Below are 23,592 nucleotides of genomic sequence, written 5' to 3' on the forward strand. Positions count from 1 at the left end.
ATCTCTCTCTTCTATTCCTTCTGATATCTCGTTTTTCTCTTCCTTCTGATCTCTTGTTCATCTCTCGCTTTTTTTTTTTATTATTTTTTTTTATTTTTTTTTTCTTACTCTTGTCAACAACCAACGACACCAAGCATAACAACCGTCGTCGCCGCCGTAGATAATCAAGATTTGAGGTTAGGGTTTCTGGGTTCTTTGAGGTTAGGGTTTCGGTTTCTGGGTTTCTAGGTCATGGGTTTTTGTTGTTTTTTCTCCGTTTTTTTTGGGTTTATTGGTATTTAGGTTTTTGTTAGTTTTTTTTTTTATAGTTTCTGGGTTTTTTGGGTTTTAAGTTCGAAATTTTTAGGTTTTTTTGGGTTTTTCTGGGTTCGAAATTCCTGGGTTTATTGGTTTCTGGGTTTTGGTTGGTTTTTTCTTGGTTTTGTATTGGTTTTTTTTTGGTTTTATTTTCTTTCAAAGTTTCTGGGTTCTGGGTTCTACATTTCTAGTTTTTTTTGGGTTGTTCTGGGTTCGAAATTTTTGGTTTTTTTCTGGTTTTGAAATTTCTATGTTTTTGTGGGTTCGAATTTTCTGGGTTTTTCTGAGTTTGAAGTTTCTGGGTTGTGATTTTTGATGTTTTAATTGATGCAGGTAGTATTCGCCAAAAAAAAAAAAAACTAATTACAATTGCAGCGATTTTACATAGAAGAAGGATTGAAGAAGGATTGAAGATTCAAGGATTTTCGTGTTTTTTTTTAAATTGTAAAATAACAATTTATTTGATGAATATATATATATATATATATATATATATATATATATATTCATGTATATTACGATATTGGTGTTCATTGTTGTTCATTGGTGATTAATGTATATTACGATTCTGGTGATTTTTTTTCGATTACGGTTCAGTGGTATTTCAGTGTATGTTGATTTTGAAGTGAAAAAATTGGATTTTTTTTTTTATTATTTTTTGAAGGCATAATTGGCACCGGTTAACCGGTGCCAATTGTAATGAAAAGCAAAAAAAAAAAAATTGGCACTCACTTTTAGCACCGGTTAACCGGTGCCAAAGAGAATATTTCGCACCGGTTAACCAGTTCCAAATCTTTGAATTGCCACCGGTTTTGAACCGGTGCCAAATCTTCACTGGCATCCCTCAAATCTTCAACGGTTCAAAACCGGTGCCCGAAGGGGGGTTTGAACCTGTGCCAAAGACCTTTTTTCGCGTAGTGGTGCCTCTTCAAAATTGACATGGATGACTGATTTTCGCCAACCATTTCTCTGCCAAAATTTCATACATAACTGATGAATTTAGATTCTTTTGATATATTTCAAATGCTCTAAATAAAAATAAATACTAGTCATAATGAATAACAAAGTTTACAATATTAAAAATTATTCTTATTTCTACAGAAGAACGATATTAAACACACAAGAATAATAAGGTTTAATTCATTAATTGGGCTACAAACTTAGATAATGAATCGAATCTAAATAAAACAAATTACATAACACAAACAACGAAATTAATTTCACCAATCAATTCTAACTTTTTGAAATTTAACATTATAAATTATAATACAAAACCTTGAAACTCGAGATTGTAAAAAATATGTAAATTTCAATTTGGGGATAAAATCAAGACATAAGCATATACGAGTAGAAAAAACACAGATACATACATATCTTGGTCGCCCAAACGACAAATCGCTTCTCTAACAATTTATTTATTTCCAAAACATTTAAGCGTTGATTTCAGAAAATTTAAGTGTTCTTCAACTTTTTCTCTGATCTTACTTTTGGGAAGAAGACGATGAATTTCAATAAGGTTTTTTTTTTTGTAGTCTGTGTTATCATTAATTGCTTAGGCTAATGTTGACGCCTAACTGAAATTAATCCCACGTAATGATAATTACCCCGCCTAAATTGAAGCTATCACTCTCAACAACTCAGCTTTTTTCTGATTTTTTTTTTTTCCGATTTAGTTATTGTTTAAATGATATGTTTTGTATATAAGTGTTAAAATTTTCTGGGTTTTTAGATGTTAGATTCTGATTTTATACCAAATTAATCTTTGGTTTTACTCATTTGGGTCTTTTATCTCTTTCTTAATTAGTATTTCTTATAGTATGTGTTAATTTTGATTGTTATATAATCTGAAATTTCTGGTTGTTATATTTTGATATTTGTGGGTTTATTAGATTCAAAATATATGAATTATTGTAGTTTATGATAATGAGTTTGATTATTAAAAATATATATGTTATTAAAAGATCAGGTATTTGATATCCGAACTACCCGATTCAAAATTTTCGGATATCCGAATCATTCCGGACTGGATACGGATATTAAAATTTAAGATTTTCGGATACGGATATCCGATCCGAAATCCAATTTCGAATCGGATATCCGATCCGTGCTCACCCCTACCCGCAAGTGCAAACACATCACATTGGGTTGAACCATTTGATAACAAGCGACCGTAAAGTTGGTTAGGTTACCATAGTGCCTTGAACTCGAGGATTTTTCGAATGCCATGTCATTTTCTCCGATATATTCTTGGTTGTAAACAGCCTTTGTAACCTGGGTGTGATCGGGAAATAAAACAAAACGTTCAAAGGCACTAGGCTACCCTTGGAAGTCTGCTTGTATCGATCACTACCACACGCCCTACATGTAGACAGCTGAGCATCATCCTTCCAAAACAACATACATCCTTTCGGGCAAGCGTGAATCCTTTCATCAGGCAGTTCCAAGCCCTTCACAATCTTCTTCACCTCATAGAATGTGTCGACCATTTGATTGTTGTTAGGAATTGCTTCACTGAGCAAAGAAACAAACCCATCAACACATCTGTGGGGCAGATTATACTCGCACTTTAGACTGGTGATTCTAGCGGCCATCTCTAACACAGACAACGAACTCCCTTCGTATAATGGCCTTTCAGAAGCGTTCAACAAATCCAGAAAATGCTTAGCTTGTGCATTAGGCTCCTCCTCTGATGAAACACTAGCCTGCTCGGAATGCCCTTGATCCTGACTATGACTAAAAGCATCGAAAACCATTTCACGATATTCATTGGACCCCCGTTCAGGAACTGTCGGAAACCCTTCCCCGTGACACATCCATTCATAGTAATTAGGTATAAAACCCGCGCGAAACAGATGAAGTTTAACCGTATCTGGATCCCAAAGCCGTCTGTTCTTACATTTAGCACATGGACACCTAACTTCATTCGGGTTACTACTCTCGAGATTATCTTTGACGTATTGCATGAATTCATCAACCTCTTTCACGAACTCTGGATTAATATATTGCCCAACCTTCCTTTCATACATCCAGCTACGTTCTGTTCGTTTCATGATTACAACTTCTACATAACTCACGCATATGTATAATCACATTAATCACAAAGCGTATTTCCTAATCATTATCCATCAAAGTGTTATGAAAATGCAAATGAGATTTGAAATGCTTCCAAAGGGTTCTTATCACTCCAACCTAACCCATCCTTGTACATTTAATCCCACTAGTGAATGTAAGCTAAGTTTTCAATTCTATGGAAAATCCGCCAGCATTTCCCTACAGTTCTCCAAGTACACGATGTAGGCGATTAAACACACCTACATATGTACCCAGAGAACATTGTAGAGAAATGAGAAGGCACAATTTTCCCTAGAAACAATAACTAGGCATACATTCACCACCTAAGTGAGAATAAGCGTACAAGGACAATCCCAACCGGGGACTATTCAAGACATACTCCTAATGTGTATGCCTTGAACGGGTATCTAGGCATATGATTATGCAAATGATTCATTTACAAATATATACACTAAACTAACATACATTATATTAAACAAATATATCATAATTAATCTAAACAAAACTAACATATCATAGTAAAAATAAACCAAATCAAACAAAACCAAACTACACTAAAATATCATAATATTAAACCAAAATAACATACATTATATAAAACTAAACTAAACTAAGCTACTATACATTATATTAAACTAAACAAAACTAAACTACATTATATTAAAATAAAGTAACCCAACATACATCATATCAAACTAAGCCAAACTAAACTATCAAATCATAATATTAAACTAAACTAACGTACATTATATAAAAGTAAACTAAATTAAACTACATTATATTAAAATATACCAAACTATCATATCATAATATTAAACTACACTAACATACATTATATAAAACTAAACTAAATTAAACTACATTATATTAAAACAAACTAAACTACACGAACATGCATTGTATTAGGGATTGTAATGTGACTAATCTTTAGATATGCACTTCTTTTTGACAATTAAACCAACTAATTGTAAAAATCCTACAAAAAAATTAAAAATAAAAAATAAATAAGGGTTTATTATTTAACCAAAATAAAATTGAATTGGAAAAAAGGGGAAAAGGAACTCACTATGGGTAGATACAAGCTCGGTGGTGGCTGCAGGGAAAGATTGGTGGAGGCGGCGTCGATGGTGGCTGCAAAATAAGGGGGTGGATGAAGATTTTTAATTCATTAAAAATTAAAAAAAAAGGGGGAAAGTAGGAGGACTTACCGGAACTTTCAATAGGGGGAAAGGGTGGTGGTTCTGGTCGCGGAGACAGAGGGGAGGAGGTAGCTTGGTGGAGGTGGCGTTGGTGGTAGCTGCGAAGAGGTAGTATAGTTAGGGTTTAGCGGTTCTTTTTAAAAAATTAAAAAAAAATAAAAACAACAACAACAACACTAACCTCGCGGCGGCGTCAGGGGCAGCAGCAGGTGGTTCTAGTCGCACCGATGAAGGAGGAACGGGGGTGGCTATAGACATGGCGGTTTCGGTTAGGGATTCGACGGAAAATAATTCAATTAAAAAAAAAACAAAAATGTACTACACTTACCCAACGGCAGCGAGGGAATAACGGCGATGTAAGGACGGTGGTTGCGGCGGTGGACCTGCTGGTCCTCTCTTTCTCTTTCTCTTCCTCTTCCTCTTCCTATTTCTCTTTCTCTTTCTCTTTGCCTTTTCTGTTTCTATTTCAAAAAAAGCCAGAAGTCAAAAAAATGCATTGTGTTTTTTTATAAGTTCCGACGGAAATAATTTCTGTCGGAACTTAGTACTTCCGACGGAATATTCCGTCGGAAGATTTACGAGGGAAATTTCGTCGGAAAGTTGGTATTCCGACGTAATTTTCCGACGAATTTTATTCCCTCAGAAAATTCAAAATTTTCGACGGAAATTCTTGTCCGTCAGAAATAAGCCTATTTCTAGTAGTGTAGATTATTATAATATTATTTATTAGGAAGTTGTTCACAAAATCTGGATTTTATTAAATAGTTTCTTACAATTTTTTTTTTAATACTTTTTTATTTAGGGAGGGAATACAAGGGAAAGTAGTGAGAACCGATCTTAGAATCTTCTGAAATAATGAGGAAATCTCTAACTATTTGAGCTATCCCATACTTTCACGTTTATTTTGTTTTCTTAAATCAATCGGATGCCTAACTAGCTTGTTAATGTTTTGGAGTGGTACCTAAAAACTAGGATTAAATCGTTGATACATCACTCCTCTTGCATCTCTCTTATTGTAATGGATGTGTGCAATGGAACGATGTGGGAATTCGATCACCATTAAACACAATACAAAATAAACATCAAATCACGATAATAAAAGAGACAATAATGTTAGATTTCCTCCCCTCAAACAAAAATATTATTTTATTTAGTTCCTATAATGTCTCAAAAAAAAAAAAAAAAGTTCCTACAAAATAAGACACATTAATTTGGATATTTTACTTGTTTCCTAAGCCTAAACAATCCTAGATTGATTATATATACCTAAAATTTATCAAGTTTCCCAATTACAAATCTCATCTAATTATAAACATACAAACTTTCATATGTGGTCGGCCACACCGTGTGGCCAGCCACATTTTTTTCTTAAAAGAATGGTCAGGGTTACTCGGTCAATCAAGGGTTACTCACTCAGTCAGGGGTTACTCACTCGATCAGGGGTTACTTGGTCGGCCAAGGGTTACTTGGTTAGGGGTTACTCGGTCAGGGGTTACTAAGTCAGTCTAGGGTTACTCATTCGGTCAGAGTTACTAAGTCTGTCAGGGGTTAATAAGTCGATTAGGGGTTACTCGGTCGGTCAAGTGTTAATCAATCAGAGGTTACTCGTCGGTCAAGGGTTACTTGGTGTGTGTTAGTCGGCCACATGCTATATATGGCCAGCCGCACACAAAATTTACTAAATTAGGAAGTATAAAAGATAGAAATAAATAAAAGATACATTATATATTTTCCTAAAATAAATATCGTCGATATTTGGTAAGTTTAGTTTATTTTCTAACTCTTTACACCAAAAACAAATACTTCCTCCGTTCTCTTTTAAATGCAACACTTCTCATAAATGAAAATGTCATATTAACTACAACACACTATATATGGTAAGTATGTTTGAGTAAATTTACAATTTTATCCTTACTAAAATAACTAGCAAAGGAAATTGATTGTTAATTGACACTTTAATTGCTTTTTAAGAATAAGATTTGTTCTTGAATGTAAGTCATCTTTATGCAATTGTAAATCGGTTTCAAAAATTAGTTATAATAAAGCAAAACATGGATGTAAACAACAATTCATATTGCTCGGTGTGAAAAATGAATTTCATATATATTTATACTTTCTCACATACAACACACAAGAACAATTGATATGAAATACAACAAATAAAATTTATTTTGAAACGGAAACTAACTACTTCCTCCGGTTTTAATTATTTGTAACAAAGGAATATTTTATGTCTCACAAATAATCCCCCTTTGTTGCAAATAACTAAAACCGGAGGAAGTACTTCCTTAAGGAGTTATAATACAAATCCAATATGAAAGTTATGAGCTAACTATACTTCTACTTTTTGCCCCATGTTTAGTAAACAAATACACAATTATTAGAAGGATCATAGGGCATACTTTTACTCGTCCCATTCATGCATTTAGGACAAGTATGTAAGAGTTGGGCAAAACTTTGACTATTTATATTCTTAAATTTGTATTTTGGTTTTACACATTAGTAAAAATATAAAACTTCTTCCATTTCATATCGTTCTTCAATTCTAGCCTTACTTTGAAATCTTTTTGTGTGATAGAACTAGTCAAAGTAAGAAGGACAATATAATACAGAGGATCGATGTAAAATACTCTCTTTTTTACTATTCATAAACAAAGTATATTAACTAAATGTAATAAAAAAAAATCTTGTAACATGTTTTACAATAATTATATATTAATGTAAAGTTCGTAATATCAATTTTTTTAAATAATATCTAATAATGTTTAATAATTAATAATTAGGTTCAAAATAGTGTGTTTCAAAAAAAAAAAAAAAAAAAAAAAAAAAAAAAAAAATTTAGTTTCAAAATATTTAATTGACAATTGTGTTAAGACTGATTGTATCAATACTATCATGGAACAGAGGGAGTATATTACATAAGTTATCAAAAAATGAAAGTGATGTGTTTACTTGAAAAATAGTTACATGCAATATTCATTTATTTCGAAATAGAAGGAATACTATAGTAAGAGTACAACACACAATATCTCATCACATATAATTTCAACAATCTAACTTACAGAGTTACAATAACATTCCTGTTTCTCAAAAAAAAAAAGTTACAATAACATTCCTTGACAACTTCAATCATGCATGTATCCATGGATTACACTCTCAATTTGTCCTGCATATCCTTAGTAATGGCAGGTATACAACTCGAGCTTCGAGCGAGGCCACCCTTCCTAGGAGGAACACCACCCTTAGCAGCCTTATCACTATTACTTTTCTTCAACAACTTCTTCACATCATCAGCTTGGTACAAAGCAGGGTAAGCCCTGCCTAGTCTATTAAACCTTACACAAGCATTCATATGTACTTCTAACGCTTCCTCCCTCGTCTTACCGCCATTCTTCTCCATTTCTTCCTTCACTGCCTCGGCACACAATCCACATATCAACTTCCCTGAGTACTTCTTCCTCATCTCTTCGATGTACTCGCCCGAGCACTCTTCACTCATCCCACAACACTCACATTTTGCTAGCTCGACTTCAGATAATGTAGGGAGGCCGGTTGAAGCAGGATCATCATCATTCCCTTGATCCATTATATGTTGTAACACACTCGAAATGTCGGATTTTGTTCTTTGGAGGTTATCCATTGATGATGTTGCAAGTTTACTTGGTGCCATGATATGATTAGTTGTTTTATGTAAAAATTGATGAAAAACACTAGAAAAAATTGGATATTTGAAGAATGTACAAGAAAATTTTATATGGGGTTAGTAAGGCTTAAGATATTGATGAACAAATTACGAAAATCACGAGATCGAAACCAACCATCATATAAAGATGTGGAATTTGGTTAAGTACACAATAGATCGAGAACGATGGAAGGTAACATAGAAAGTAAAGATTAAACACAAAAGTGTACTTTTTGGCGATTTTAATCACGAGAAATGGCTTAAAAATAAAAAGTTGAGGATAAAAAGACAAGAGGAAAAGTTATGTGAAAGTTATTGAAAGCAGAAATTTGGCTTTAATTTGAGTTCACGGTTTGGAGAATGGATGTAGAAGCAAGTAGATGGATTACTTGCATGTTTCTACAGTGTCCACATAAAATATATGATAGTGCCTTCATGGAAAAGACAACCAACAAAAATATCAAGATATCATCTCTTTTTGTTTGGTGTATGGAGAGTCGTAACAGGCAGTGATGTCGATAAATATGATTTAAGGTTTAGAGTGATTTCCTTAAGATTTTACAGACTATGTAGAGACGGCCTGCCGATCTGACATCCACAAATAGTACATTACTTATGGTTGGATTGAAATTTGAGTAGATTGGGTCTTGCATAAAATATACCACTATATAAGCTAAGAGGCCAGTAATTCAACATAATTGCCATATGGTTTTAAAGTGAAACCCCATTTGACTATGTAAATTATTATAGATTATGTCTTAAAAATGGGTGCGGCCAAGCAACTCTTTAACGTAATTTCACTCATATAGCATAATTCATATTAGTCAATTTTTGGCTTGCCCTATTAAAGTGATTTAATTTAATTAAACAAGGCCTATGTATATATATACGGACTCACTATGATATGTCAAATTTCCATATAATTAGTTCTTCTACTATTTAAATGAAGGTTTATATATGCAATCAAAATCTTCAACCTAAATTACTGCTTTATCACTACAAGAAAAATACCTTTTCGTAGCGATTATTTTAACATTTAGTATCGATTGTAATTGCTAAAAAAAAAAAAATCTTAATAAATGTTTATTCGATACAATATCCACCGTTGCCATAGCCTTTAGTAGTGTTTTTTGCTTTCGCTAGGGTTGTCCTTATTAATCGATACGGAAAACAACATTCAATCATGGTGATTATTGTAGCGATTATAATCGCTACAAATGTTGAACTCATTTTCTACAAAAAAAAAAAAAAAATCCCTACATATGATCTATACAAGATTCAAACATGCAACCTTAAACTTTAATATTAAATGTTTATCCAAGAAGCTATGACATATTTTATGTTCTCTTTGTCAAACAAAAGTTTAAAATCTAGTGTGAAAAAGGCTTTTTCGTATCGATTTTTGGGTTTTAGTGGCGATTGTAAACGATACGATTTTCCATAATTTTATAAATGTGCATAAAAATGGTGAATAAATATTATTATGTTTTTCCGTATCGATTTCATATGGGTTTACTATGTCGATTGTAAAATGATACGGATTTCACTACTATTCACAAACCTATGTGCATATGGTAGCGAATGTAAAAGCGCTACGAAATAGTCACTATGAAAAGACAATTTTCTTATAGTGTATCTTCATTAGCGGTAGTCGGCGGATGTTAGAACTTCAATGATAACAACCCTATTGACTTAATTATAGCCCAATTATCAAAGTTTGCATAGGTTAATTGAACTCTTAATTCTTGTCTCCTAAATGTAATCATCTCTTAATCAAGATATTCAAAAGTATTACACTTATGTTAATATTATATGCCTCCTCTCTGAATAATATTAAATTATGTATGATTGTTTAGTAAAGCTTACATTATTACAATCCGATAGCTTAGTTTCATTATCCCTTGTGTCGTAGGCAAATGTCACATGATTTGTTTTATGTTCTAACTTTAAGGCACTTTTTATGATCTTGTACTTGTGCCAAAAAAAAAATATATATTATTATTATTTAAATTAAATGAAAAATAAAACTAGACTTCATTCATTGTTGGAGTGAAGAGTTAACGTAATCAAATCGATATCTTGCTGAATTTTTCGGGTACTTATCACGTAAACAAACTATTGCCTATATAAATTAGAAACCTAGTAGTTGTTACCCTCGATTTTAGGGTAGGTTTATTACGTTAACCAAAGGGTTATGTAATTTTGTCCATATTTGTTTTTCTTTTTTTTTTTGGGTGTTCCACCCGCTTCACCTTTTGGGTTAATCCGGATTCGAGTATCAGTTTTGGGTGGTTAGGTTGCAGTCCCCTCCCAATTGTTGTTGCGGGGGATCGAACACGCGGTCATCCCTACCAAATGTAGCCCCAATCATCAGTACACCAACAATCAATTGATTAATTTTGTCCATATATGATACAAAGTTGTACAAGTACAATACTTAAAAATGGAGGAGTTATATGAATTTTGATTTTATGAACTATTGTACATTCATACTCTTGATTAGACCTATATCGTCAGCGAGCTCAGAGTTAAGATGTTAATCATATAGTCGATTATAAAGCTACACCCTTTGTCATCTTCATACATGTTGTACAACCACAAGAAAAAAAGAGAATGTAAGAGGTTGTAAAATTACTATCATATGTACTTCTTTAGAACGAAAATCATAACAGTAATTAATTGATTTATTAGTTGGAATGCATTATAAGAGGATATGTACTTACAAAGTTATTACAACGTACTGATATAAAAGTTGGTAATTACAACTTTATTCCCTAAAAGTTGGGCTATGGCCCATAAGGCCACTTGACCGGGTCACAACTCTAAAAACGGGCATTGATCCGGTAATGGGCCCACCGGCCCGTATAGTGGCCCAGGGTTTTCCAAACTTTGGCCCATCCATAATTTGGTAGTATATTGTATATCTTAGAGTATTCAGTTTTGGTCTATGAAACTTGACTCAGTTTCTGTTGCCTAAAGTAACATAAAGTTCAGGCCCAAAACAATGAAGTACATGTGACATGTTTCAATCTATCTCCATTCACTACCTAGTTTGTAATTTTTTTTTTAAGGTCACAAATTAACAATAAAACAATGTTGGATCAATGTTCTTTCAACAAACTAAACTCAACATCCACAATCTCCACCATTTTCACTCCTAAACCTTCATAAAGTCGAAAAACATGTTGAGAAATTTAATTTTTCTTGTAATTATAATTACTTCGCATCATAAAAAAGACAAATACGTCATTACAAAGATTATTGTGTGAATAATCCTTACATGTATTATAAATAGCGGGCTAATGACCTCAAAGCTGACATGTTCTGATTAATCTTTTTTTTGATACTATTTATTATACAAGTAAAATTTTCAATGTATACAATTAACATTAAATTTCCAAAAACAAAAATATTTGTTTGAACTAGAACCAAAGATTGAAAAATCGATATGTGTCTTTAAGACGAGTTGGTTTTTTTTTTTTTTTTTTTTTTTTTTTTTCTTTTCTCCCTCTAGTGAGAGTTATCCTTGTCCTCTTTAATAAAAATAAGCCTAAGTCAATTATGAGTTTATGACACTCTCTTGAAACTCATCTAAATAATTAGACAATCTATTGAGTAAATTGCATCATCACATATCAATAAATCCATATGCACAATACATCTCTTGTCTTAGTTATTCTAAATCAAGTTGTTACATTGGATAGGTACAGATCGAAAACGATGGCAAAAATTAAAGTCAAAAAATGTATCTTGGCCATGAAAATTACATGGTTAGAATTGTAATTTGTAAGCCTTATTATAAGTTTGGCACAGTGGCTAGCAGGCTAGATGTGACTTCTTGTTTATGTGGACAGCCAGAAAATTTAAAGGGCACACCATATGACTTTACAAGTTATAAGCAGCTGATTTTATAGCCGTGTATGTGAGTACGTGACCATTCGTTTATTTGGGATTTTCGCTCACAAATGAACTAATGATAATTTTTATTGACAAATTAAAATTGTTATTTTATATTAGAACGTTATTGGAATGTGGAGCTTGGTTTACAAAATTTGATGTCCCAAACATTCGATTTCTTATAGTCAAAATTGTGAATTTAGAATGATGGTTTTTTTTCCTAACCTCGAAATCATCGTAAGTATGATGTTGCTAGGCCTTGTTGACAACATAAAATGGAAAAAAGTTGAAATTTATGGGATTTGATAAATTGAGTAGTTGTTTGGTTGACACAAAAAAACAAAAATGAGGGAAGTGGAAATTCATGGGAATTTCAACTTCCCACAAAACAAGGGTAGTAAATTACCTAGCTCCCCAGGTCAATCAAAATTCGTGGGATTTCTAAATTCCCACATTGCCAACCAAACAAATTTAGGAAATTCCATTAGGGAAATAACTTCCCATGAAATACAATTTTCTATAGGATTTAATTCCCATGTCAATCAAACAAAGCCTAAATATTCTATACTATCTTCTTCGCCTTGGGAAAATGTTTACGCCCTGCTTATGCACAAAGTTTCAAGTTATAAGTAGTACGGACTAATTTGGTTATCAGTCAATATTCTTGATAAAAGGTTTATTCCAATCATCTCCAACCGTTCGACACGCTTGGATTTTTGTAAAATAATGATCGTTATTTGCTTTTTAATTAATATTTTGGACAAATGGAGAACAAATGTGTTTGGATACAATGGTTAAGAAATCTAGACTTCTAGAGGGGGGTTTGTGAAGAAATGGGCCTCCATGTTTCCTTTAGATCTTACCAATCCATCTTAAGATTTTATGAAAGGAAAAGAAATTGCTTTCTTCTATTTTCTTTATTTATTTTCTACTCAACTGTATGAAAAATGGTGTAAATGTATCAATAATTCAATCTTTCACTATTTTCTGAAAATCTTCTCATCGTATCACTCATTCTAATTTGTGTGAAATTTTGTCTCATACCAATCTTTTATATATGACACTTATGTATAGCCTGATCCGCATTATATAGTGTTATCTTGCCATTTAATTTATGGTTTTTACTATGTACATTTACACTCCGTGGTAAATTAATCATACATGGCCTAAGGCGAGCTGAGCTTGTAATGAGTCGAGTCATTTTGAATTGTGGCGATCCCTACCCCTTCGATAAGGCCTCTAAGGCGAAAACTTCCCACGCTTTTACACCTCAAAACCAGCAGTCCATATATAGCTTCAAGTAAAACCCAAACTTCTCTGTAGAAGGTCAAAATTGCACAATATTTATTTGTTGCATTCAAAGTTGATGAATGTGCCTCATCGACCCTGCCTAATAGTAGAATAAATCTAATAGTACATGTACCTTTCGAATTTGTTGGATATTAGTGGGCATGGGCATCAACTCCTATCACATAGCTATCCAAGATGAATTGTCTGTGGTCACTGCCTTTACACCGCTCTGCTTATTTTGAAAGCTATAACTTGTTTTGATCTTCCTAATCCAAATCTCCAGTATAATTTATCTTACAATTTTACAAATAATTACCAAAGTAATATATGGATTTAATTTTTAATAAGGTAAATAAAAGCACCCTAACTAGACTTTTATTTTGTTTTAATCCAATATTTGTGGGTCAGACACTTTAAAAGTGAGAGAAAAAAATAAGGATAAAGGGTTCCCACTTTCAAAATATTTCTAGTATGAGTTAATCACAATATCATATGTAGTACTCCATATAAATAATCTATCTAGAATAATGATAGACAATTCTAAGAAATCATTTTGTCGTGATCCAAAAAGGACCTGGAATTTGATACTCATACAGCTTGCTACTTACTACTTGTAGCTTTTTTCCAATAGTTCCTTTATCTTGCAATAATAAAATACTCTAACTAGCGTATAGACCTTTATAGATATGTCTTACTTGCATAATAGCTCCCCTCCACACCAATTTGATGCTATAAGAACTTGTGGTTTGGAGTCGCTTGTTCCCGCCTTTAAGTATCGGCCGTCACAAGCTCCGACCACCCGCACTCCGTCGTCAAAAGACGAGGGTGCTCTTGTGATTTAACAGCCCGCTTGTGTTGCTTCGTGCTCACAAGCCCCTCTTCCGCACAAAGGCTAGCGTACGCCGCACGTTTCGTTGCCAAAATTCCGGACCGTGACACCTGATCTGATTTTATATGTTATGGCTGAATAACTAGTAAGTTAATGAAATAAGTTAAATAGAACATAGTCTCCAATCATATTATATAATAAGTATACGAAATGTATAATAATTTATAAAGTATGGAGTAATATATCTTACGAGAGTATAATATTGACTACAGACGGATGTTTTAAGTTTTTCTACGATTACATAAAATATTGGCTATCCAATCACGCAATATAGCCTCAAGGCATCAAGCATACTCCCCTATAATAATACTTCCTTACCTCATCGTATAAGCTCATGAGCTAATCATTGGCCCATGCTCTTATTATATTATAGTATTATACCAGTATTAATCCATGAAATTCGGATCAAATTGATTTCATGTTAATTGAAAAAGGTCTATACGTTAGTTATTAGGCAGATACTTGTATTAGCTAGTCATTAATCAATATGCCATTTTTTATTTTTCCACGAACCTAATAATTTGTTGTCGAGTGTTACTTTGTTGACTTGAATTCCTTATTTCACGTCCTAAAGTCAAGCGGAATCTAGTTCAACGACATATTGCCAATTTCCGTTTTAAAAAGAGAATAATTTTAGCATCACATCACCGATTCTACAATTGAAATTATTTTCACATATTAGAATTTAATCGCAATAATTAAATAATTTTTTATTAATCAAATTTAAGTTTAACTTGATAAAAAAAAATAATAATAAATAATACCAACGAGGTTATAAATCCCTTGTGATTCCTTGTTTTTTTAGTCCACCATATAATATGAAGTACATAAGAATACAAGATGTATGAGTAATAAAATTCAAAGAAGACAAGATGCATCGAACAATAAATAAAACTTTGAGAAGTAATTTGGTGTCCTACATTAGCTATTTAGTTACCGTTTGATTAGCCCTAAAAATATGACGATGTCTCCTACGATCAAATCTTTGAAGGAGCTTATAAACATCTTTGATTATCTAAGTCATCCCCCTACAAAGACTCCCTACCAAGTATAATATAGCCAGCAATCACCTTATATGCTACTATTAATACACACTTAAACGTATATCAAGATTGCTCATTCTTACTTTATTTTTTTATTACATGAATAAATGTATGATAAAATACTCTTGATTACCATAGAATGCATAGTGCATATTCATCTTACATACAAGTATATACTTTGTACTTTTGTAGTCGAACTTTCACAATAGGATACCTAATTTAGAAGTGTTAATTCGAGTAATTGAGTCGGATTAAGTTGGATTGAGTCTATTTCAAAGTTAAGTCATGTTAAATAATTGTATTCATACAAGTGGAAACCAGCCGAAAATCCATCCCAATAATCACGCGGAAAAAGGTTGGAACATTTAAACGCCCACCTCCTCTTCTCTCTCTCCTCATTCTGTCTCCATTTTCCAACCAACCAATCCCCATTTTTTATTTTTCTCCCTTTAAATAAATAAATGAACAAAACTAAAAATCCAAATTTCCATTTTATTTCCTTCCATTTTAAAATAAAATTAAATACTCGTATAAAAAATTCCTCTATAAAATTTCCCTTAATTTCTTCAACAACATTTCTTCCTCCTCTTTCTCTCTCTAAAAAAAACAAACTCTCCTCCACCATCCTCTCTCCACCGCCTCAACTCGCCGGAATTTCGCCGCAATTTCTCTCTCATCCGCCGGAACCACCGTCAATGGCGGCGACGAACGTGGAGGAGCTAACCTCCGGCGCAAGCGGCAGAATCATTCCTCTCTTTCACCGAGCTAAATCAATGGCGCTTCTCCTCTTTCCATCCTACAATTTCCTGAAAAAATTCATCATTTCTTTTCTACTCTTCCTTCCTTTGTTTCCTCCTCCTTCTGCTGCCGCGTTCTCAACGGTTTTCTCCGGCGGAGGTGTCGGAGTCGGAGCCACGGCCGGCGGCGAAGTTCCGGCGGAGGAGATTGTTGGAAGAGGAGGAAGATACGCGGCGTCGTCGTGCGCTTGCTGAAGCGTTGGAAATGATGCCGGTTAAGATTGATGGAAAGGAGGAGAGAGAAAGTGGTGAGGATTGTCATTGGAGTACTTCGATTTTCTTTGGTGTTCGACGAAATGCCCTCTTTTGCCGGTCTTGGTTCCCGGTTTCCGGTAATCCCAAGTACGTTCTCATTTTTTAAATTTTGTTTTTAATTATATAATTGATTTGATTTTCGTGTTGATTGGGGATGTAATTCTTGGAAATGTATATTTTTTATTTGCATGTTGTTAATTGTTTAATTAAAATTGGATTTCTGGGTAATTCTAGGTTTGATTGCCTGACATTCTTGGTTTTTTTTATTATTATTTTTCGGAGGGTTTAATTAATACTTGTACTATGTTTGGAAGTTACAGGAGTATTTTGTGATTAATTTTTTGGGTGTTAATTGAATTAACTTTGGGGTTTTGGCTTGTGGCTTAGCTGAGTTTATGTTGGAGATAAGCGAATTTCTGTGCAATTTTGATGGAATTGTGACATTAATCAGTTTTGAGGCTGAGTTGATTGTTAAGGAGTGATCATTTTTTGTTTCCTAATAATGATGTCTGTGATGGTAATTATATTTGTTTTTCCGGGTGACGAATGAGCTAAGATTAAAGAGATGCTAGAGTTGAGAGGTTGAGGATTCAATTCTTTAGTGACAAAGTTTTAGAATAAGGAATGAGAAGCAGTTTAAGGGTTAGATGAAATGAGGGATTGATGGTTATAAGTCATAATTGTCATCAGATTTTTCATTAATTTGGAAAAATTTGGGTTTGAATTATCTTCATTATCCAATAATGATGAACAAAATTTTTTGGGTTGTTCGGGCAATTTAATGGCTAGGTGAGGAGTTTGGTTGCTTAAATTTACTATCATTTTGAGTGATTGTGTGTTTGAAGGTTAGAATACTACTTGTAAGGGATTCTTTTGGAAGTTAATTGCTTTGAAATGTTCTTATCTTGTTTTGTCCAATTTGAGTTTATTATTGGATGTGGCACATTGACTGTAATGTACTAATCTGGCAATTTGATGGTGCAAGTTATTGATATTTTAAAAATATTTTGTGAAATTGAACAATCAAAGTCTTGCTCTTTTCTTTTTTTTTTTTTTCTTTCTTTTGGAGTTTTTATCGTTGATTTGCCATTTCTGGTTCTCTGTTTGTATATTGGCTTGTTGGGGAGGTTGTTTCAGTTGTGTGCTGAGCTTTCGGTGCAAATTATGCTTGTCTCACTTGTTGGTCTATGTCTATTTTTGAAATAGCTATTACTTGTTGACCATTCAAAGTAATGGAGTGAGGAATGGTGAGAAACTGAGATTTGCTTGGGAAATGTCAAATGTGTTTAAAAAGCTCTTGCTGGAGTAAAATCATAAATGGTTTGACTAATTGTTCTTCAAGGAAGCAAGAGTGAATTTGCATCTTGTACAAGTCTTTCCTTATCTACATGATAGCTAAGTCAACCTATTTGAAGATAATTTTCCTATAACTATAATTATCCACCTAAGATACCATACCAGCACTTGATCAACTTGAAACGTAAGGCTTTTTAAATTGAATTATTCCTGGTGTAGGACATGACTACCTCACTTGTTGACTATGTCTTTCTTATATAGCTTACCTAACAAGCACCCCTTCGCCTCTTAAAAATTGCCCCACTTTCCTATTTGATTGTCACTTCAGTTTCCCCTATTAACTACTTAGTTATCTATTCCCACTTAACACCTCACAAGAAGAATGAAAGAGAGCGTCATATGTAAAACTCTTTCTAGCTCTTGAAAAGCAATAAACTTCTTCAGGGGCAAACATTAATGGACAAAGGGAATATTAGTGTGTAGGACTCCATGCCCCTTCTTGTTGTATTATCTATTCAGCTCTTCTAGAAGGCTAACTACAGAACAAGGACCGCAAGTTTAGGTTTTTTTTTGTTTGTGTGTTGGGGGAAGGGGGGGGGGGGGGGGGGGCTTCATTGAGGGCTTAAATTTATGGACCTCATTTGGATCATTGGATGAATATTGACTTTAGCTATAAAAAGATATGGAGTAGTAAGAAAGTTAATTGCTTATGTACTTGAAGAAAGAATAGAGGTATCTTAGTCAAAATATATCAGTAGAAATCTTCTCTTGTGGCTTATAAGAGTTTCAGGGTTACATCAGTATCCATTTACACTGTTTCTTGGAAATTAATGTGAAGAGGTGTGGAGGAGGAGTGAGAGGTAAAGACTAAAGACCGGATAGGGCTGTTGGTATTCTAGGGACTTCTTTATCTCATCTTCTGGTTGAGTGCTGGGCCAATGGTGTCTTTATTAATGGGCAGTTTCTCATTTCGTCACAGTCTAATATGTGATTGGAAATTAGACTGCTCTGTGACTTAATTATGCCTCTGTCCATTGTTGATGATTAAAGACAGCTAAGGCAGGGAAAGTGGGAAAATTAATTGAATATTGGGAAGAGTGAAAAATGGAAAAGATATGATGCATATTTTGCTGTTTTATGTCCAATTACTCAATACATATATTTTGAGGTCCTTGATAAAATGTGAACACCCACACTGCTGGTTGTATAGTTAACTTGTATATGTTATTGGCTAAGAAGGATACATTATATTAATGTTGGAACACAACAGTGCTAGGACATAGTCAGTTTTGAAGACATGCATAATAGAAAATCTGGCTCTTTTATATCAGTTGCATCCAGTAACTTGTCCTCAGCAGGAGACATAGCTCTGGCCCTTATAGGATACTCAAAGTCGTTTTTAAAGTTGTTATTGTATGCCTTTATTCCAAAATAAAATTTCTCTTCATTTTTGGTACAGATATTTAGAGTGATATCACTGAAATATTTTCCTTTTCGTAGCACCTTTACATCTGTCAAAACTTGTACTACAATCAACTAATCGTTGAAGAGGCATTTTAGGAGATAACATGTACCTTGACTACCTTGAATTTTCATTCTTGAACATCTATATTTAATACAGTCATGTTGAACTTAGTGTGAATTCTTTCTATGCTGTTTGCCTTTCAAATGTCTCTGGTTAACTGGTTTGGAGTGACATATAAGGTGTTATCTTGCTGTGTATCATTCTTCATAAAAAAATTCTTATTCTCTTAAGAAGCAAGAGGTGACGAGGTGTTGTTTAGTGCTTTCCTATTTACTGGCTATGCTTGTACTCCTTAGGAGGACGTGTTCTAGTAGTTTATGATGTCTTGGTTGCATATTGAAGTAGGGGTGACAAGTGATTTGTGTAATATTTTAATGATAAAGCATCCTTTTTAGAGTTTTGCCATTTTTTTAAAAAATTTCCCTATGCTGGTTTCACAAGCTGCTAATTTGAGCAATTTTATTTTATACATGGGTCTTCCGTACACCCACATGAGCTTATAAAGATATTGGGGTGCACCGTGTGCAGTTACACCCTGTTGTATAATAGACACCTTAGCAAATCTAGCCCCATAGGGTAAAACATTTCATTTATAACTTATTTAACTGTTGTGCATGATCACTTATTTTTTAAAGTGTTGAATCTGTTGCATTAGTCTTACCCTAGCAGCAAGTGAAAGGGTAATAATGATACCCTCTTAAACTGGTTGTTTTTGTAGGTTGTCATATAATAAATAATGATGAGTTCATGCAATAGTGATAAAGGTTCGATTTCAGTAGAAGATTTTTGTGTGATGTACCTGCTTCCCCCTGGTTTTGCATATCTGTGGTATCTGAAGCAAAACTACCTGCTCTCTGGAATTTTGAGAAAAATGGCACCATAGTTTTTCTACATGATATTTACTAGTTTTTATATGATTTCAGGGGCATTATCATAATCATTCATGGACTTAATGAACACGGGTAATTAATGAGAACCTTCTCAATATTCTTTTGCTGCCTGCAATGGTGGTGTGAGCAGCTTTCCGTGTCTCTCAAAATAACCTGATTTACTTTTTTGGTTTATTTGCAGTGGAAGATATGCTCACTTTGCAAGGCAATTAACCTCTCGCAACTTTGGGGTGTATGCTATGGATTGGATAGGTATTTTAGTAATTAGTTTAGTTAGCCTTTTTTTTCATTTTTTTTTTTTTTTTTTTTTTTACTACTAAAATGTCAAATATTGAGTTATTACTGTGGTGGTCTTCAGTTGTCCTATGCTGTGACAGCTCGAATCTCATTTGTCAGATTATTGCTTGCCAAGCATGTCTTGCATGGAGGCTATGGAGGGGGTTACTAAGAGAATTATTAAATAGGATATATTTCTGAGTTGAAGTATAAGTGGTTGTATATCTTATGCAATATGTTAGTCTACAGTTCTGCAATTAATACCATCACATATGATAGTTGGTGTGTTGTATCTTGTAAAAGGTATTCCGTAGAAATTATTATGTATGCTGCATTCTGGTTTTGGTATGTTTTTCAACAAAGTAATCGCATATAAAAAGTATGCATATGCAACAGATTGTAAATTAGGAGTTTAGGACACTATTAATTTCGTGTTTAACAAAAAATAATTCAATACCGGATTTTCCTTTTCAGGATGATTAATCTAGGATCCTCATTGTTATGTTTCCTCTCTTGTAGGCCATGGTGGTAGTGATGGGTTGCATGGGTTTGTTCCCTCCCTTGATAATGTTGTTGCCGATACGGTGAGTTGGAACTTTATCGATTTCATTCTTCTCTTGTGATTTTAGGATCTCAAGCATATATACTAGTAATGTATCAAATTATTCTTGTAAACAAAAGACCTCCCTCTTAGTTAATTCTATGCCTAAAGTTAATGTTAATGAGCTCCTTTCACTAATTTCTTCTATGAATAGGCGGCTTTCTTGGAGAATGTTAAAATCGAGCATCCTGGGGTACCTTGCTTCCTGTTTGGTCACTCTACTGGAGGTGCGGTGGTTTTAAAGGTTAGTGATCTCACTTCTACGGAGTAGTTGATACTTTGGAGGTTTTTACACTCTTTAGGATTAGAAAATTGGCTGAATTTTTCCCTAACAGTGCATATACTCTGTTCGTTTACAGGCTGCTTCATATCCTCACATTGAAAGAATGGTTGAAGGAGTTATACTGACCTCACCTGCCTTGCGCGTTAAGCCAGCACATCCTGTGGTCAAGGTATATTTGTACTTTGTACTATAGCTTGAAATTCTTTGTGGGAGCATACTTACTAATTTTATGGCATATCATACACTAACCTTTGATATCAATTTCCTTAGCTTATCATATAAGTACCTTATTAAGGGCTGGAAAATTCTCCCCATAAGGCAGCAGCTGAGATGCATAATTGTGTTATGTACTCTTATTGTATGCCTTTTTGACTCCATTACCCATGCCTTTGCATGCAAGATTATCATGCAAGGTCAAGGGATAGAAAACACGTGTAAATAAAATATGAGGGTAACCATAAATTTACTTGCCCTGTTAGGCTGTTACTGAATTGATCCAAATCTTTTGTCTAATTTACTAGTAAAGTTAATGAGTACTGGGAGTATTTTGTTAGATAAGGACCAAGTCGCTATACCTATTTGCTGACCCTGGTTGGTTACTTTGCCTCAAGTCTGGCCGTAGTATTGGATTTTGGGTATAGGTTGGGGTATAGGATGGGGGCCCTTTGATCTGACAAACCTAACCTCGGTCATGCTCCCTTCACACACACACACACACACACACTGACGCACATATACTGATATACATACACAAAGAATAAAGGAAAAAAAAAAAAAAAAAAAAAGAACAAGAAAATGTCAGGGAGAAAGTATAGATGCTTATACTTATGCTTATGCTGTGCTGCTGTCTATGCAGGTTGTAGCCCCTGTTTTTTCCTTGGTTGCTCCAAGATTCCAGTTCAAAGGTGCTAATAAGAGAGGCATTCCAGTTTCCAGGGATCCAGCTCAACTTCTTGCAAAATACTCTGACCCGCTGGTTTATACTGGTCCCATAAGGGTCCGAACTGGGCATGAGATCTTGCGCATCACTGCTTATCTGACACGCAACTTCAAATCTGTCACTGTACCATTCTTTGTTCTTCATGGAACAGCAGATAGGGTGACTGATCCACTGGCTTCTCAGGATCTCTACGATCAAGCAGCCTCCAACTTCAAAGATATAAAGCTTTATGATGGCTTCTTGCACGACCTCCTCTTCGAACCTGAGCGAGAAGAAATTGCATGGGACATTATTGACTGGATGGAAAAGAGGCTAAACGTGGCTCAGTATTTTGGAAATTTAGTTGATTGATTAGGTGTTAACATTCAAAAAAGAGGTTGGTGATTGCTAATCACTGTGAAGTGTTTATAGTACTTCTGTCCTGCATAAAATATCACACTGATGCCATAATCTGAACCCGTAATAGCATGTGGCAAGTATGTTTGGACAGAGGCAGTATTTGTTTTAAAATAGTGTGGAGTCTGTAAATTGTATAGCATATAGTCAGGTCTTTTTGGTAGATTGGTGTGTCTGATTACAGTTGCAAACTGTTTTCTGGCAAATTTGCCCTTTAAAACGTTTGCTGTCATCTGTATATGTATATGATATGAAACTGTCGTTTTAGTTTTTTGGGGTGTCCTATAGCCTACCTGGATTTCGATGAGAGCGGAACGTTTGTACAGGTCTAGGTGTAAACAGTCTTACTCGCAATATAGAGAGGCTGATTAATCTTTATACATATATTTTTTTTGTCAAAAACTCGAAATATTGGGTGTTTATATATATATATATAATTTTTTTTTGGTAGTTAGCTGTATTGTTATTGAAACCATAGTCTGAGACTTGAGTAATATAAATGCCATTTACTACACATATTATCTAAATTCTAAAATATTTTATTTCCAAACTAATAAGTGTAACAACTGGTTTGCAGCTTGCGTATTAGAATAATGTTGTTTCATTTAAAAACAAAATGATCCCTTAATCCCTAAATCAGGTAATAGAATAAATAGGCATCGCATTGACTAAACTGCAATAGCACCGTCCAAATCTTGCATCAGTTGATCCTCTTTCGTTTTTCTTTTATAAAATGGCAATTAACTTCTGTCTTTCTTTATTTATGTTCACCATATTAGTGATATTACCAGCTCATCTTCATTTCTATCCTTTTATGCGACAGGTCTCACCAAACACAACACATAGTATGTAATATTTGACGATATTAATAAGTCACCTCTTAGTTTTTAAGATACTTTATCATTAGTCGTATTCAATAGAATATAAAACATATTCCTAAGTCTCAACAAACTACGGAGTATCA

At 33.8% G+C, this 23,592-nt stretch overlaps 1 protein-coding gene and 1 pseudogene across 1 annotated transcript; one reads left to right on the forward strand and one right to left on the reverse strand.

Moving 5' to 3' along the window:
• Positions 1-7,457: 7,457 nt before the first annotated feature.
• Positions 7,458-8,685, reverse strand: LOC110740165. Its single transcript, XM_021920651.1, has 2 exons — positions 7,690-8,685; positions 7,458-7,644 (listed from the first exon to the last, which is right to left on the reverse strand). The coding sequence occupies exon 1, from the start codon at positions 8,236-8,238 to the stop codon at positions 7,717-7,719; it is 522 nt and encodes a 173-aa protein (XP_021776343.1). The 5' UTR covers positions 8,239-8,685; the 3' UTR covers positions 7,458-7,644; positions 7,690-7,716.
• Positions 8,686-15,909: 7,224 nt separating this feature from the next.
• On the forward strand, positions 15,910-22,692 carry LOC110740169 (annotated as a pseudogene).
• Positions 22,693-23,592: the final 900 nt, after the last annotated feature.

Source organism: Chenopodium quinoa, unplaced genomic scaffold (genome assembly GCF_001683475.1).
Source record: "Chenopodium quinoa cultivar QQ74 unplaced genomic scaffold, ASM168347v1, whole genome shotgun sequence".
Lineage (NCBI taxonomy): Eukaryota > Viridiplantae > Streptophyta > Magnoliopsida > Caryophyllales > Amaranthaceae > Chenopodium > Chenopodium quinoa.

What these genes read in the sequence shown, in the direction of transcription:
- LOC110740165 (XM_021920651.1), bottom strand. Translation starts at nt 8,238, where the DNA reads ATGGCACCAAGTAAACTTGCAACATCATCAATGGATAACCTCCAAAGA.